Genomic DNA, 19,255 nt, shown 5'->3' on the forward strand with positions numbered 1-19,255 from the left:
AGGGACAAATAGATTCAAGGGATTAGATCTGATAAAGTGCCTGAAGAACTACAGAGAGAGGTTCATAACATTGTACAGAAGGCCGTGATCAAAACCATCCCCAAGAAAAAGAAATACAAAAAGGCAAAATAGTTATTGGAGGAGGACTCACAAATAGCTGAGAAAAGAAGAGAAAGGCAAAGGAGAAAAGGAAAGATATATCCATCTGAATGCAGAGTTCTAAGAATAGCAAGGAGAGATGAGAAAGCTTTCTTAAGTGATCAGTGCAAAGAAATAGAGGAGAACAATAGAATGAGAAACACTAGAGAAAATTAGAGATACCAAGGGAATATGTCATGCAAGTTCAGTTCAGTTGCTCGGTCATGTCTGTCTCTTTGCGACCTCATGAATCACAGCACTCTAGGCCTCCCTGTCCATCACCAACTCCCGGAGTTCACTCAGACTCACATCCATCGAGTCAGTGATGCCATCCAGCCATCTCATCCTCTGTCATCTCCTTCTCCTCCTGCCCCCAGTCCCTCCCAGCATCAGAGTCTTTTCCAATGAGTCAACTCTTCACATGAGGTGGCCAAATTATTGGAGTTTCAGCTTCAACATCAGTCCTTCCAATGAACACCCAGGACTGATCTCCTTTAGGATGGACTGGTTGGATCTCCTTGCAGTTCAAGGGACTCTCAAGAGTCCTCTCCAAACCACAGTTCAAAAGCATCAATTCTTCAGCGCTCAGCTTTCTTTATAGTCCAACTCTCACATCCATACATGACCACTGCCATACGGGTGATGTCATCTGCATATCTGAGCTGATTGATATTTCTCCTGGCAATCTTGATTCCAGCTTGTGCTTCTTCCAGCCCAGCATTTCTCATGATGTACTCTGCATATAAGTTAAATAAGCAGGGTGACAATATACAGCCTTGACATACTCCTTTTCCTATTTGGAACCAGTCTGTTGTTCCGTGTCCAGTTCTAACTGTTGCTTCCTGACCTGCATACAGATTTCTCAAGAGGTAGGTCAGGTGGTCTGGTATTCCCATCTCTTTCAGAATTTTCCACAGTTGATTGTGATCCACACATTCAAAGGCTTTGGCATAGTCAATAAAGCAGAAATAGATATTTTTCTGGAACGCTCTTGCTTTTTCCATGATCCAGCAGATGTTGGCAATTTGATCTCTGGTTCCTCTGCCTTTTCTAAAATCAGCTTGAACATCTGGAAGTTCACGGTTCACATATTGCTGAAGCCTGGCTTGGAGAATTTTGAGCATTACTTTACTAGCGTGTGAGATGAGTGCAATTGTGCAGTAGTTTGAGCATTCTTTGGCATTGCCTTTCTTTGGGATTGTAATGAAAACTGACCTTTTCCAGTCCTGTGACCACTGCTGAGTTTTCCAAATTTGCTGGCATATTGAGTGCAGCACTTTCATAGCATCATCTGTCATGCAAAGATGGGTACAATAAAGGACAGAAACGGTGTGGACCTAACAGAACCAGAAGCTATTAAGAAGAGGTAGCGAGAATACACAGAAGAACTATACAAAAAAGATCTTCATGACCCAGATAACCACGATGGTGTGATCACTCACCTAACACCAGACATCCTGGAGTGCAAAGTCAAGTGGGCCTTAGGAATCATCACTATGAACAAAACTAGTGAAGGTGATGAAATTCCAGCTGAGCTATTTCAAACCCTAAAAGATGATGCTATTAAAGCACTGCACACAGAATGCCAGCAAATTTAAAAACTCAGCAAGACCAGAGGACTGGAAAAGGTCAGTTTTCATTCCAACTCCAAAGAAGGGCAATGCCAAAGAATACCACCACACAATTGCAGTCATCTCACACACTAGCCACATAATGCTCAAAATTCTCTAAGCTAGGCTTCAACAATATGTGAACCATGAACTTCCAGATGTTCAAGCTGGATTTAGAAAAGGCAGAGAAACCTGAGGTCAAATTGCCAACATCTGTTGGACCATCAAAAAAGCAAGAGAATTCCAGAAAAACATTTACTTCTGTTTCATTGACTACGCCAAAACCTTTGACTGTGTGTATCACCACAAACTGTGAAAAATTCTTAAAGAGATGGGAATACCAGACCACCTTACCTGCCTCCTGAGAAATCTGTATGCAGGTCAGGAAGCAACAGTTAGAACTGGACATGGAACAACAGACTGGTTCCAAATTGGGAAAGGAGTACATCAAGGCTGTATATTGTCCCCTTGCTTATTTAACTTATATGCAGAATACATCATGCGAAATGCCAGACTGGATGAAGGATAAGTTGGAATCAAAATTGCAGGGAGAAATATCAATAATCTCAGATATGCAGATGACACCATCCTTATGGCAGAAAGCAAAAGGAACTAAAGAGCCACTTGATGAAAGTAAAAGAGGAGAGTGAAAAAGCTGGCTTAAAACTCAGCATTCAAATAATGAAGATCATGGCATCCAGTCCCATCACTTCATGGCAAATAGATTGGGAACAATGAAAACAGTGACAGACTCTATTTTCTTGAGCTCCAAAGTCACTGCAGATGGTGACTGCAGCCATGAAATTGAAAGACACTTGCTCCTTGGAAGAAAAGCTATGACTAACCTAGACAGCATATTAAAAAGCAGAAACATTACTTTACCAACAAAGGTCCATCTAGTCAAAGCCATGGTTTTTCCAATAGTCATATATGGATGAGAGAATTGGACCATAGAGAAAGCTGAGTGCTGAAGAATTGATGCTTTCAAACTGTGGTGTTGGAGAAGACTCTTGAGAGTCCCTGGGACTGCAAGATCAAGCCAGTCCATCCTAAAGGAAATCAGTCCTGAATATTCATTGGAAAGACTGAGGCTGAAGCTGAAACTGCATTACTTTGGCCACCTGGTGCAAAGAACTGACTCAATAGAAAAGACTCTGATGGTGGGAATGATTGAAGGCAGGAGGAGAAGGGGACGACAGAAGATGAGATGGTTGGATGGCATCACCAACTCAATGGACATTAGTTTGAACAAGCTCTGGGAGTTGGTGATGGACAGAGAAGCCTGGTGTGCTCCAGTCCCCGGGGTCACAAAGAGTTGGACACCACTGAGCAACTGAACTGAGTTGAACTTGAGCTTCACGTCCAAAACAGAAACATCTAAGTGCCTAAGCTTCAGTATCTAGCATGCAGCAGGGGTAAGGAGTGTCTTTTCTTCTTTGGCCTGTATTGAGAGATGTTCAAGCACAGGCTGCCTATAAACAGTGAAGGTTCAGCACAGCCCTTCTGCTGCCCAAATGCATTCATACACATTCTCTCTGAGTCATTGATCTATAAAGGCAGCTCTTTCTGGGTAATGAGAGACATAGTAAGAACAGGGGATCTCCTGGCAGCCTTTGTCTTAATCTTTCTCTATCACGTGAGTTCCTCAGTCAGAAGCATTATCGTACAGGAGATCATGATGATGTATAAGTCATTCATTTATCCTAACTGAAGCCTTCTTCAGTTATCCTGCCATTCAAGGCACTGACAGGACATGATGGGCAGCATGGGAGAATCAAAATCTATAGTGTGCATTCTAGACATCATTTCAAGTAGATGTCCCCTCTGTGCTCGAAAGGGTCCAGTATAATTTCAAGTAGGTGTCTGTTCCCGTGGGGAAAGTACTTACAACAGGCCCAGGCTTTTTTGCGTTGCTCGCATATTAGGTGCTGAGCAGCAGCAGCAGTGGGTCTGTCTGCCCAAGGAGATGGAAGCCTGTGTTTAGCTTAGGCAGAGTTCATCTCTCCCGGGATGGAGCCACTTAGTACATGAACCATTGCACAAGACCTAGGGCCTGGGAGAGAGGCTGTTGGGTGCCCTCAGATGCCCACTAGACTGTTAACAGTGTTTTCCACACTGCTGTTAACTTTTTGGTAAACATCTTCATGGGATATAGGGAGCTGTTTATTCTTGGACCGTTTTAAAAGTTCATCCACATAAAACTTCTGCTTTCTTGCCTCTTGTTCTCTGGTAACACTCTTGCCAAGCTCCTGGCCATTTGGCTAATCAGTAACTACAGAGTAAAGAGTGGATCATCAGTTCGCTCCATCTCTATTTTACAGTAAAGTGACAGGGAAATACCTTACAGTCAACTTTCACTTCTGTCTTTAGAGTCATGCATGAAGTGACCATAACACCACGTCAGTGTACTTCTTAGAGTGCTACCATCTTGTTCAAAGCCCTTTGAAATTTTTCTTCCCTCAGTCAGTTTCACATAAAAAGTACCCCATGGGGCCTACGTGGGTGGACTGAAGTAGAGATGGTATGGCAGGAATAGGCACACACATGGACGGTTCATGGATCACATTTTGTAATATTTTTCCATTGGGTCCTTTTATTTCTACTAACGATGAGTGCTTATACAGCCGTATGATTCAGACGACATCCAATTCATGATCAGCAGCTTCAGTTGCAAGTTTACCTGACAGTACATAATTAGGAATTCTTTCTCTCCCCTTTCAAAAATATCCATTAAATAATCCTCTCACTTAAATCAATAGGTAGCTCTTAACAGAATTAGTGAAATATTCATTTATTTAACATCTATTTATTGAATGTCTACAACTTACTAGGCACACGTGTTAGCCTTATTGATCCCAAATCTCAAAAAGCTTAAGTGAAGAAAATAGAAGTTTAAAAATATATACATGATTAAATAAATAGTTGATATCAGTTATCAAAATTGCTATAGAAGAAGGCAATAAGAAATGAAATACAATAGAGGAATGGGAGGTTCTTCATTAAGTAGAATGGTCAGAGAAGTGTTCTCTAAGGAGATGGCATTTAAGCTGAGCACCGAAGCATGAGAACAAGCTGGCTACACCAAGAGAGACGATAACAGCCTTGCAGGTGAAGGAACAGCATGTTAAAGGAACTGAGAGAAGTTCAGGTTCAGCTGGAGCAGAATAAGCTAGGAGGAGGGTGGTACAAGTTATGTTTGAGAGACAAGCCAGAGCCAGCTCATGCAAGGCCACTGACCCATGGTTAAGGAGTTTGGATTTTTATTCTCAGTACTGTGAGAAGACACTCATGTAGTCATGTATTAAATCAACACTTATTGAGCTCCTTCTTATGTCAGGCAGGTAAAGTTGCTGCCCTGTGGGATCAACAGTCTGGTGGGAATGATGGCTAATAAACAAGTATGTCAGATTGTGATCATTGATGTGGGGAGAAAAAATAAAGTAAAGAGTATAGGGGGTGCCAGGGATAGTAGTGAAATGTTGTAGAGTAATGCAAGTTGAGGAGCCTCCCTGATGAAGGTACTTTTGAACAAAGAACTGAAGAAAGTGAGGAAGCAAACTAAGCTGAATCTAAGGGAGGGGGTGTCCCTGGGCTTTGAAGGCTTTTAAGCTAAACGTTTTAAAATCACTTTTGCTGCCTAGTGGAAAATAGTTTGAAGTGGAAGTATGCTAGTAAAGATTCCTCTTGCAATGCAGGAGACCCCAATTCAAATCCTGGGTCTTGAAGACCTGCTGGAGAAGGGATAGGCTACCACTCCAGTACTCTTGGGCTTCCTTGGTGGCTAAGCTGGTACAGAACCTGCCTGTAATGTGGGAGACCTGGGTTCGATCCCTGAGTTGGGAAGATCCCCTGGAGAAGGGAACGGCTACCCACTCTAGTATTTTGGCCTGGAGAATTCCATGGAATGTATAGTCCATGGGGTCATAAAGAGTCAGACACAACTGAGTGACTTTCACTTTCACTTCATTTTGCTGCTTGGTGGAGAATAGTTTGAAGTGGAAGTATGCATGGAATTAATGATGGTGGTGACCTCGAGGCCACCTAAGAGTGGTAACAATAGGAATTAAAAGATGTATTTGGGATTAGATTCAATAGGACTGTCTAATAAATAAGAAATGGTGATTGAAAAAAATGAAGAGAATCAAGAATGGTGCCCCAGTTATTAACTCTAAACGTCTGAGTAAGTAATAGTATTTTGTATTTAAATGGGGAGAGCTGAGCCTGTAGGATAGAGAGGAAGGCGGAGAACAGATTTAGGATGGAAAGAGGAAGACAGATCTCTAAGACTTTCAACCCTGGAGGAGGGCATGGCAATCTACTCCAGTATTCTTGCCTGGAGAATCCCCATGGACAGAGGAGCCTGGCAGGCTGCAGTCCATGGGGTTGCTCAGAGTTGGACACAACTAAACTCAGCACAGCAAGACTTTCAAGGAGTTAAATACAGTTAAGTCTGTAAAACTCACAGAGTGAGTGAGACGAACACATGAACTTGGGAGCATCTGCGAAGAAGCAGCCTTTGAACCCAAATAAGCAACTGAGACCCTCAGAGAGTGTGGAGCTTAGAAGGCAGGCCTGAGGGACTGTCATTGTGAGCTTAGGAGAAAATGAGGAGCTGGCAAAGGACCCAGAGATAGTGGTGCCAGTGTGGAAAGATAGCATCCTGAACTCTGTAGGCAAGAGGGGTTCATGAAGGAAGGAGTGCTTGACTCCATCAGATGTTAATGGAAGTTGAGTGAGATAAGAACAGAGAAACACTCATGGGATTTAGCACTTGGACGTCCTGAACGAACTTGGCAAGTACGGTCAGTGACATGTTGTGAACATAAGCCAGTTTGGAATGAGCTGAGTAAATGGGTGGGCAGGGAAGGAAATGGAAGCAAATAGCATATACAACTCCTTCTAGAAGCTTTTCTGTGTAATTTAATTAATGTTATAATTTAGTACCTAATAAGTATGGTCTGTTGGATTCTGCCAAATATTCTGCTAGTTCAGTGTGCAGGGTGAATGGTGCTGAGATCTGGATAGTTGCCAGCCAGCTCTGCAAGATAAAAGAGCAGAGGGAACACCCTTTCTTCTGAGTGGGTTTCCTAATTGAAAGCTCAGAATACTGCGCTTATTTCATCACTCCCACTTTGGATGAGATGCATATCTGGAATGGGAAAACAGAACCCTGGCTGAAGACTAGACTTTATTCTTCAGCCTGTCTTACATTCTCCTCCTCATCTCCTCTACTTATCTATCGGGTTAGTAGCATAGCTCACCCTTTCTTCCTCCCCAGTGTTAAATAAGGTCCAGGTAGCTAAAGGAAAAGCACATCAAAGAGAACTACCTTTTTTTTTTTTTGTCCGTACACCCTTACAAGTAGGAATGAATTAAACACAATTCTACAATATTTTTTGCCCTAAAGGTCCTGCACCACAGTGTTTGAGTTGTACTTTAAGGTCTACGGTACCACCAGAAGGTAGATTTGGGGAAATAATCTGAAGCAGGAAAGGGAATAGCTTTCTGACTATATGAAAGGTATCTAGATGTGGGAACATGAAAATCAAAGTATGGAAGATAAAAATTCCTTGGAACATAGTATTGTTAAACAATACTGTTAATTTGTTAATTCAAATTAATTGGCTATATGACTTAGGTAGATGACATTGAGCGTTATTAAGGAAATGTGCTAATTATAATTTTGTACAATGCTTCAAAGTGAATTCATAAAAAACTGCATAGGTGCACAGTAGGAGCACATTCATGAAAAGTAGAACTGATGTTATTTCCACTTGTTTACTGGGGGTTCCCAGGCAGCTCGGTGGTAAAGAATCCTCTTAGCAATGCAGGAGATGCTGGTTGGATCCCTGGGTGGGAAGATCCTTGGAGGAGAAAGAGGCAACCCACTCCAGCATTCTCGCATGGAAAATTCCATAAACAGAGGAATTCCATGGAAGGCTACAGTTCATGGGGTTGCAAAAGAGTCGGACACAACTGAGCAACTTGAGCACGCATGCACACCACATGCTTCATACTGAAGGAATTTTCTGATGCTTGAAAATTTTTCTCTTTTTAAGCTAAACATAACTCACCCCACTACAGTACAAGTAAAGCCTTCATAGATGAACTCTAGGTTTATACAAAATCATCACAAGTTCAGGTTTGGTGGAGTTTCTTCTACTGACATTTTACTATAGCTTTCTTTCATTCATTTGCTTTTTCATTCAACATATACATACTGACCTCTTCCTATAGGTAAGAATTTAGCACCAGGCTTTGAAGATGGATGTTGAGATTTTTGAAAATCAGAAATTGACTGTAATGAAGGTAACCATATTTTTAACTTAAAAGGTCTATTTTATCAAATTAAAATAGATTTAGTTCATGATACAACAGTCCCATCCCACATGCTTTCTATTTTGATCAAGCTTCAGACCTCTTAAAGTGAAGTCTCTCAGTCATGTCCGATTTTTTGCGACCCCATGGACTGATCTTCCATACTTTGATTTTCATGTTCCCACATCTAGATACCTTTCATATAGTCAGAAAGCTATTCCCTTTCCTGCTTCAGATTATTTCCCCAAATCTACCTTCTGGTGGTACTGTAGCCTATCAGGCTCCTCAGTCCATGGAATATTCCAGGCAAGAGTACTGGAGTGGGTTAAGGACTATCCAATACAGAAGACTATTAGGCTAAGAATGTTAAGTATCAAAACAGACATTATCTGCAGATTTGCTGAGCATTGGACATTTGAACTGAGTTGGGCCTCATGGAATGTTTGTGTAATTAAGGGCAGCTTCAAGATATGAGACTTTTCTTTTTTGTTTTGTCTTAGTTGATATTATATATGTCCTATTGACTAAAGAGGTAAAGCTCTTATTATGCTTAGTAATAACTGATATATTTATCAAGTGTTTTAATCGTTCCCTAAAGGCTTACCTTATCCCATTTAATCATGAATTCTGGGAGGATTGCTCCTGTTATCCCAGTTTTACTGATGCAAGAACTGCAAACTTAAAAGAATTAAGTGACTTGCCCAATAGCACAAAGCAAGGGAGCAGAGCATGGGAGCTGCAGATCAGAGTGGCTATCTCAGAGTTGTGTTTTTTTATTGCCCCACATAGTTATGGAATCATGGACAACATGCTGTCTAGAGAAAATGGAAAAGTCAAAGTGGGGGTGTGTGTCTTTTGATAGGGATGGTAGCTAAAATATCAAATGCAAGCAATCAAAAAGAACTGTGCCATTTTCAATAATAGGTTATAGTTTAAAGAAGAAGATAATTAATTGTGAATTCTTCATTGTGAGCACAGGAGAAGAAATCAACAGTATAAAAGAAATTTGCAGATCATCTGTATAGAGTTTCCCAGCTGCATGAGTCTGGGACATTACTCATGATTTCAAATCTCACCTATTTTTTTCATACTGTTTAAAACAATGAGGTCTAACCCTCAGCCAAGTGGATGATGTCATTATTTCAAGTAGGTACTTGAAACATCCCTCATTCACGTGGTGGTTAGAGGGTAGCATTGTGGTTGATAGCATGGACTAGATCCTGGCTTCCCAGGTTCAGGACTGACTACCCACTGCAAGCTAGTGACCTTGGTCAAGTGTTTCACTTCTGAGCTCATCCTTTAATCTATGAAAGGATGATAGTAATCCTATCCCAACAGGATTCTTGTGAGGATTAAATGTATTAGTATATTTAATGTGCCTAGGACAGACCTAGAACAGAGTTAAATGTTCAGTAAATGTCATTACATTGAATAGCACTTTTTTAAACAGATATTCTTTTGCTGAAAGCTCTGTGGTAAAATTTGATCATATATTCATAATCTTTTACTTGTGATCCTTCACAGATTTAATTCATATTAATATAGTATTTGTTTGCTTAAAATTATGCTGCTTTAGATTATAATGCTATAATGTCCCTTTTATCAACTTTCTCTGTATTTTGGTTATCTTTTAATATTTATTTATTTCCTAATTTATTTGGCCGCCTTGGGTCTTAGTTGCAGCATGTGCAATCTTTGTTGTGTCACGCAGGATCTTTTGTTGCAGCGCTCAGAGTCTCTAGTTGTGGCAAACAGGCTCAGTCGTTGCAGCCTGCAGGCTCAGTTGCTCCGCAGCATGTGGGATCTCAGGAATCAAACCCACATCCCCTACATTGCAAGGCAGATTGTTAACCACTGGACCACCAGGGAAGTCCCTGTCTGCATTTTAAGAGCAGACATCTATGAAAATGCTCTCCAAGAATGTTTTGAAATTTGCACTCACCAAAAATTGAAATGAGCATAAAATATATGTTCAGAAATTAATAGTGTGAAAGTGTTAATCCCTCAGACTCGTGTCTGAGTCTCTTTGCAACCCCATGGACTGTAGCCCACCAGGCTCCTCTGTCGATGGAATTCTCCAGGCCAGAATACTGGAGTGGGTTGCCATTCCCTTCTCCAGGGGATCTTTGCAGCCCAGGGATAGAACCCAGGTCTCCTGCATCACAGGCAGATTCTTTACGGGCAGGCAGCCACCATGCGAAGCGCTTATACTGGGATTTCTGACCAATAGCATAATGAATTAAGTTGGAAATGTTAATAAAGAAAAAATTTTAATATCTCACCCTATAGCTCAGTTTTGATACTGCTATTATTAAGAATCAGACTAAACTAAAAGCAAACATTGAAAATAATACTGTGTTTATTTAGCAAATATAGCAAAGATTTATATCTTATTGTTTAGATTTCATTTACATATTTACTTCTCATATAATTTTATATTTAATCATTTATAAATACATTTGTATATTAACAGTATGGTAAATTACTTTGAGGTGTGGTTGTTTTGGGTCTCAGATAGGGCACAGAAGAATATGTTCTGAGGTGTATCAGTAAAGTTTGAAAACATACTACCTTTAATTAATTTTACTTTTAAATTTTTTTCATATTAGTAGATCAAAAGAATGTTCTAAGGTGTTTCTTTTATTTTTGTTTTTCCCGTTTAGTCTGTAGGGTGTATCATAAAGAAGTGTATTTTAAGAATAATAGTAATTATGAGGAAATGTTTTAACTTCATTTAACATCTGTGCCAGATATGATGTATTTAATTATTTTTTTAAAAAAGAAAGTGTTTGTAACTTTCATTATTCTTCTGTGTGGTGCATCTTTTATTGAGTGTTTTATACAATTGATAAGCATTATTCAGTGGCATATGGTCTGAGTCTGACGTGCTTTGAAAAGAGTACAGAGTTCTGATAATGAGGATTCTGTGAAAATGGGAAAACCAGCACAACAGATATGCTTTGAGAAAGTATGGGTTTTTAGCATCTTGAAACAATATATCACACTCAAAGGGACAGAACTGGGCTGCACAATCTGTTAGCTCATTCTTGTCCAATCTGGTCTCCTCCTTTCTTTTGGAGCCAGGATTGTCATCAACTCACTGAATTATATTCTGACTGGAATGTATTTCAGGCACAGAGTAATGTATCTACTTAAATGGAATCCTATCTTTCTACAAAAGCTTTTTGAGTATAATAAATTTAAAATATAAAAAAAAAATTTCTATTAAGTTAAAGTAATTGGTTCAACAGTTTACATATGTGCCTCCTCCCCAACCACCCTAAAAAAAAGAGCACTACTTAGAGGAGCATAGGTCTGTTTTCCTTTTATTTTTAATATTGAAAAAAATTTTTTGGTTTCACTAACATATAGTCAGACATATTTCAGAGACTGTTTATTGGAAAGATACCTGTACCTTATAGCAATTGTTACTTGAACAGAAGTGAACTGTGGCATTAAAACTTCCTCTAGCAAGGAGTTTTAATTATGATTATTCTTTTTAAAATTCAATAGCAGCTTTCTAACAAAAATTAGGCCTTAATGTCCTATGACATCCAATGAATGTAATAAATGAACCTTCTCCTAAGCATCTAGATGGTACTAACTGTCCTTGAAAAAATTAAGACAATGGTAATTCAGATATTTTTTTGTGAGGTTCAATTCTCTCATGGAACCAGAATTGAGAAAAACTACTATATAGTATTCAAGATTACCCAGTCTTTTAATTTGAAGTATAACGTATTGTATAAATGAATTGAGTGTTACCTTAGAGCTATATTACTTTATGTAAAGAATTAAGTGTTACCATTTTTGTAAAGTCATAAGCACAATGCCTGATACTTAGTAAGTACTCAACAAATTATATATATTATCATATTTAAATTCCTAAAAAATTTTGCTCATATTATGTTGTTTTGATCAAGATGAAATTAAGTATAGCAGTAAAGATGCATATAATCTAGTCAAAAATTATATTTTCAAATTTAAACAGGCTCTCCTAGTAATATTTTATGCTTATTGGTTGAGTAACATTACTATAAATTTTGCTTTTTTATAATGTACAGATAACTCAGAATTCATCCATAGTAACCATGTAATAAATGAAGTTGTTTTTTGTGATTGTCCTCATGAGGATTTTAGGTCTTTACCAGTTCAGATAGGCAAATAGTTCTTTTTAATGCATTGATTTATGTGAAAGTGGGGGCAGAGGAATGAGAAGCAGCTAGGCTTCCCTAATGTGGAAGGACAAGATATTATTGCCTTGCCAAACCTCCTGCCATAGGACTCTTCCTCTTTCCTATGGTAAATTGTATCTTCTTTTTTCGATATGATTGGCATTACCATGGAACACTATAAATTATACAAGTTATATACAGTGATATTTAAGATGTGAAACTGAAAAATCCCCAAACTAATTATCAGAGCTCGAATATCAGCAAATTAATTCTTGATAGCATAAATTGAAGCTATTTTATTCAGTGAACTATTGAACAAAAAAAGGATAATAGGCTGTCACTTGAGAATGGCTAACATAATTTGTGAGACAGGACAGCACCTTTCTTTATAGCATACATTTGTAGTCAGTCTTTATGCTAATACGTTTCCATATTCTTGCAAACAGTTTATAAAGAAAATAACTCAACAATACCCGGTGACTATACTGTGACTGTGAAACAGAACAAATTGTTTATACATTGCATTCAATTCAGGAAAGTGGATAAATGACATTTCTGATGTATATGTTAATAAAATGTTACCTAGTCTATGCACTACTTCTTATACATTGATAATTATTATAAAGTGAAACTTCATCTTTCTTTTCTTTTTTTTTGGATAATTGGTATAAAACAACTTTTTCCCACACAGAAAAACTAGTGAGTTTTGTAACAAAAAAGGATTTGTTCCCTTTGCATAAAATCTGTGTTGCATTAAGTATTTTCCATGTAGAAAATGGAAAGTGATTTATTTCACTATATTCTGAGAGTATTTATAAAATATGAGTTTCAGAAACTGTTTGTACATATAAAATTCAGTGAGCTAAACTGAGGCTGGAAATGCAGTCTGTTTTACAATGCAAAACATGGAATGTATGAGAATTCTGAATACAATCAAATTAGCATTTAAAATAAATAAGGTAAAGAGTTACTTAACCAAATAAAATAAATAAATAAGAATTGCTTTATATTGCTAGAATACTTGATGGACTGTTTAGAAAAAATAAACTTAGATTTCTACCATACTTTTTATTATGAAATAAATTACAAGTTAATATTTAAATGTAAAAATAAAACTATACCAGAAGTTAAAGAAATAGTAAGTGCATATGTATTTGATCTCAAGATGAGGCAGTTTTCTAACCAAGAAAACATAAGGCCAATTTAAAGTCCATAAAGTAAAAAAATAAATAAATAAATTGATAAATTTATAAATAAATAAATTGATAAATAAATAATAAATTGTAAATTTAGTATTATACATATAAAACTGGATGAAAGTTTATGATAATTTATTAAAAATGAAACATTTTTAAAAATGAAATGAAAAATGAAAAGTATTTAACTGAACTGTTGATCAAAACATGAGAAGTAAGTAAAACTATATATCAGGTTGGTTTTTTAAATGAAGAAGCTGAGGCATAGAGAAGGTATGTAACTTGCCACCAGGTTGCTAAGTTCAGTGAGAAAGTCTAAATATGAATGCTCACTCTTTGGTAAAATTATAACTGACTTTTTCCATTAACTTTTTGTCCTTCCTAAATTTTTATTACTGAGCCAAAAAATAGAAGTCTTTTCTGTAACAAGACAAGCAGACACTGAAACTTCTTTAGGCAATATTGCATCCCTTTTAATAGTTGTGACTCATCAAGGGGTAATGAGTACAGATTTTTTTTCCTTGATACATAAAAATAGGATTGATAGCATTTAAATTTTAATTAATGTAGGCTATACATTCTCACTAAGCAGATATTCTGCTTAGTTCAACTAATTTAACTTTAATCATTACTGCAGATGCGGCCTAGATTTTTATGCCCATAAGAATTAAAAAAACAAAATTAACCAAATATAGTCTTATGAAAAATGTAAAGCTTGTGCACCTACAACTTGTAATTGTGTTTTTATTCGCAGATGGAGAATATCATTGGAACAATAAGGGATTCCAACCTGAAGCTGACACTTGCTTTTGGAATAGGAATGCATCATGCTGGGTTGCATGAAAGGGACCGAAAAACAGTAGAGGAACTATTTGTAAACTGTAAAATTCAGGTATTTTTTTTTTCCATGAACAGACATTTAAAAGTGACTTGAAAAAAAAAAGTGACTTGAAAGTTGTGTTTTAGTTAGATGTAAGATATTATCTTTTATTTTTTAGGTTCTTATTGCTACAAGTACATTAGCCTGGGGTGTAAACTTTCCAGCTCATTTAGTAATTATTAAGGGAACAGAATATTATGATGGAAAAACACGACGATATGTGGATTTTCCTATTACAGGTAATATTTTTAAATTTACAAATACATTAGACTTCTGTTTTAGTCTTAATAATTTGAATTTGCATGAATTAAGTTTTAGAGAATTGGTCACATATGATGAGCAAATTGTAAATTTTTGTTTCCAGTAAAAATATAACTCAAAGTGTTGAGCCATTTTTATTTTTACTTATCTAATTTGTTAATAAATGTCAAAAGCACAATAATTTTTTTTTTAATTAAAAAGAGATTAGTACTGATTAAGAACTTCACCGGTGTCTCAGACGGTAAAGCGTCTGCCTACAATGTGGGAGACCTGGGTTCAATCCCTGAGTTGGGAAGATCTCCTGGAGAAGGAAATGGCAACCCGCTCCAGTATTCTTGCCTGTAAAATCCCATGGACGGAGGAACCTGGGAGGCTACAGTCCATGGGGTCGCAAAGAGTTGGACACAACTGAGCGACGTTTACTTTACTAGTAGCTATTAGTGACTTTCAGTGTCTGTGTGTGTTGTTCAGTCCTGTCCAACTCTTTGCTACCCCAAGGACTGTAGCCCACCAAGCTCTTCTATCCGTGGAATTCTCCAGGCAAGAATGCTGGCATGGATAGCCATTCCCTTCTCTGGGGGTCTTCCTGACCCAGGTATCAAACCTGGGTCTCCTGCATTGTAGGCAGATACTTTATCGTCTGAGCCACCAAGGAACCCCCATAAATTATAATTAAATATTATGTTTAATTTTAAATCTCTTTCAATAGACATGATTGTTTCCATAGGATTTCTAGAACCAAAGCACTTGTTGCTATAATTTGTATAAGTCAAGTAACATATTTTAAAACCTGATAGAATATTTTCGGTGAGTTTTGAACAGGGTGATATACCAAATGGATATTTTAACTTAGTTAATGTATGGAAGACCTATATCATTTCTCAGTAATAATTTACGTCAGAGACTCCTGCAGTATAAAAGAAAAATTTTATACAATGGGTGAGTTGAGGATGAGGCCTAAATGGATCCATTACCATAGGTAAAAATAATCAAATTACCCTACTAAAGAGGTTTTTCTATGTGTTTTATTTTTCTCTTATTTGATTATAGTAATTATAACTCTTAAATATCATTTGTTAAACATTTAACTAAAGGAACCTTTGATCTTTCTTACTTTTACATACACCGCAAGGCTCTTCTGAGGACTCAGTTTTCTGTCTTAGTGAATTGGTTATTAAATTATTAGAGAACTCTATAGTAGGCATAAGAGAGCATCCCTTGTCTTAAAATACTCTCTCTTATTTTCTGGTATTGTAGAAGCATGCCATAATCCGTCACTATTTTTTGTGGTACATGCCATATTACAAAATAACTCTTTTTTTTATAGATGTACTCCAGATGATGGGGCGTGCTGGGAGGCCTCAGTTTGATGACCAAGGCAAAGCTGTAATTCTGGTTCATGACATAAAGAAAGACTTTTACAAAAAGTTTCTTTATGAACCTTTCCCAGTAGAATCAAGGTAAATTTTGCTGTAAATTAATTTAAATGGATTATGTCTTAGCAGGTTGATGTTATTGTGCTTACATTTTATTAAGGTAATTATTTATTACCTTATTTATTTATTACCTTTATTTATAAAGGTAATAAGGTAATTATTACATTTATTAGGTAAAAATCAGTAACTTGTAGTTCAGAAAAATTATTTGAAGTGAAACAATAGATTTATCACAATAAGACAACATTAAATTTTAATTTTCACTAAAAAACAAAGCTGTTTAAAAGAAGCAGTGAAGTACTTTGTTCAGTCACGTTGGCTCTGGAGCCAGAACACTTAGGTTCATACCTGAGGTCTCCACCACTTATTTGCTATCATCCCTTTGACAAAATGGACAATGCAAAGAAATAAAGGAAAACAATCGAATGGGAAAGACTAGAGAGCGCTTCAGGAAAATTAGAGATACCAAGGGAACATTTCATGCAAAGATGGGCATGATAAAGGACAGAAACCGTGTGGACCTAACAGAATCAGAAGATATTGAGAAGAGGTGGCAAGAATATACAGAAGAGCTATTCAAAAAAAGATCTTAATGATGGCAGAAAGCAGAGGAACTAAAGAGCCTCTTGATGAAAGTGAAAGAGGTGAGTAGAAAAGCTGGCTTAAAACTCAACATTCAAAAAATTAAGATCATGGCATCCAGTCCTATTACTTCATGGCAAATAGATGGGGAAACAATGAAAACAGTGACAGACTTTATTTTCTTGGGCTCTAAAATCACTGCAGATGGTGACTGCAGCCATGAAATTAAAAGACGCTTGCTCCTTGGAAGAAAAGCTATGGTAAACCTAGATTACGTATTAAAAGCAGAGACATTACTTTGCTGACAAAGGTCCATCTAGTCAAAGCTATAGTTTTTCCAGGAGTCCTGTATGGATGTGAGAGTTGGGCCATAAAGAAGGCTGAGGGCCAAAAAATTAATGCTTTTGAACTGTGGCATTGGAGAAGAATCTTGGGAGTCACTTGGACTGCAAGAAGATCAAACCAATTAATCCTAAAGGAAATCAGTCCTGAATATTCACTGAAGGGACTGATGCTGAAGCTGAAGCTCCAGTACTTTCACCACATGATGTGAACATCCGACTCATTGCAAAAGACCCTGATGCTGGGAAAGATTGAAGGCAGGAGGAGAAGAGGATGACAGATGGTTGGATGGCATCACCAACTCAATGGACATTAGTTTGATCAAGCTCTGGGAGATGGTGAAGGACAGGACAGTCTGGTGTGTTGCAGTCCATGGGATCACAAAGAGTCAGACATAACTGAGCAACTGAACAACAACTTTGACAAAGTCTTTGCTCATTTCTCAGCAAAAAATAATCTTTTCGCTCTCAGATTTGTACATTTTCATTCTTAACACTTGCTACTTTTTATCACTGTCTTCTTAATATACAGAACTTCATTTACCATATTCTAAATGCAAAGGATAAAACACATTTCTCATTTATACTGTAAACAGTTATTGATATTTTTTTACTGTGTTAGAATTTCTACTAATGTTCACTTTTTTAATTTGGAAAATATAAAAATATTTAATATGTGGGACATAGCTTATCCTGTGCTAAGAGAAAATTTATGATCATAAATATATATTTTAAAAGAAAGAGGAAAAATGAATTATCTGAATATCCATCTCAAGAATTTGCAAAAAAATTAGCAAATTGAACTCAAAGGAGAAGATAGAAAGATAAAGAATTAATGAATTAAAACCAAACATACATTACAAAAAAATCAGCAAAGCCAAAAGTTTATCAATAATATTGATAAACCTTTAGTCTGGTCAAGAAGAAAGAGAGAAGGAACAACACAATATCAGGAATTAAAAGATATAAAAAATTTTAAATAAAAATATTATGAAAAAATTTATGCAGATTTTTAAATTTTATATCGATTGGTGAAATTCTTTTTTAAAAAACCTTATTAAAACTGACACAAAAAGAAATAGAAAATTTAAATAGTCTATCAAAGCAATTATATCTGAAATTTAAAATCATTCCAAAGAAATTTTCTGATCCAAACATTTCACTAGTGAATTCTTTACAGCATTTAAGGAAGAAATTGAACATGAACTCTTTTCTGCTCTATAATAGTTGAAAAGATAGGAATATATGCCAACTTACTTTATGAGATTAGAATAACCTTAATACCAAAACCTGATAAATTTAGCAGAAGGGAAGGTAACAGAGCTGTGTCTGTCATGAATATAAATGTAGAAATCCTGTATAAAACTTCAAATCAAATCTAGGAATGTATAGAAAGATAACATATTACAGTTAATTACAATATAAGTGCAAAGGCTTATTACTTGAAAATACATGAATATAATTCACTGTATTATCAGGAAAAACATGAGAAAAATTATATGATTATCTCAGATATTTTAAAAAGTGTTTGATGAAATTCCACACCCATTCATAATAAGAACTGTTAGCCAACAATATATAGGGAAATGTTCTTAATCTGATAGAGTATCTACTAAAAATCTACCTCAGATACCATGATCAAGGGTTCAATATTAAATGCTTTCTCTTAGAGATAGAAAATTATACAGGGATGTTGCTTTCACCACTGCCAGTAATTAAGCATTGTGCTAGAGACCTAAGCCAGTACATTAAGGTAAAGAAAAAAAAAGTGAAAATACTTTTTGAGCAAGTTCAGTTCAGTTCAGTTCAGTTGTTCAGTCGTATCCGACTCTTTGCAACCCCATGAATCGCAGCACGCCAGGCCTCCCTGTCCATCACCAACTCCCGGAGTTCACCCAGACTCACGTCCATCGAGTCAGTGATGCCATCCAGCCTTCTGATCCTCTGTCATCCCCTTCTCCTCCTGCCCCCAATCCCTCCCAGCATCAGAGTCTTTTCCAATGACTCAACTCTTCGCATGAGGTGGCCAAAGTACTGGAGTTTCAGCCTTAGCATCATTCCTTCCAAAGAAATCCCAGGGCTGATCTCCTTCAGAATGGACTGGTTCGATCTCCTTGCAGTCCAAGGGACTCTCAAGAGTCTTCTCCAACACCATAGTTCAAAAGCATTGATTCTTCGGCACTCAGCCTTTTCTTCACAGTCCAACTCTCACATCCATACATGACCACTGGAAAAACCATAGCCTTGACTAGATGAACCTTTGTTGGCAAAGTAATGTCTCTGCTTTTGAATATTCTCTCTAGGTTGGTCATAAATTT

General features: G+C 37.0%; 1 protein-coding gene across 5 annotated transcripts in view; it reads left to right on the forward strand.

Moving 5' to 3' along the window:
* ASCC3 (activating signal cointegrator 1 complex subunit 3) overlaps nucleotides 1–19,255 on the forward strand; it is a 351,170-nt gene that overhangs the window by 253,950 nt on the left and 77,965 nt on the right. For all 5 annotated transcript variants that reach the window (XM_055535388.1, XM_055535387.1, XM_055535391.1 and 2 more), the window contains 3 exons: nucleotides 14,192–14,329; nucleotides 14,436–14,556; nucleotides 15,906–16,038. In XM_055535388.1, coding sequence (XP_055391363.1) covers nucleotides 14,192–14,329; nucleotides 14,436–14,556; nucleotides 15,906–16,038 — 392 coding nt within the window. The remainder of the gene's footprint in view (nucleotides 1–14,191; nucleotides 14,330–14,435; nucleotides 14,557–15,905; nucleotides 16,039–19,255) is intronic.

The sequence above is a fragment of the Bubalus kerabau genome, chromosome 9 (assembly GCF_029407905.1).
Source record: "Bubalus kerabau isolate K-KA32 ecotype Philippines breed swamp buffalo chromosome 9, PCC_UOA_SB_1v2, whole genome shotgun sequence".
NCBI classification, from domain to species: Eukaryota; Metazoa; Chordata; class Mammalia; order Artiodactyla; family Bovidae; genus Bubalus; species Bubalus kerabau.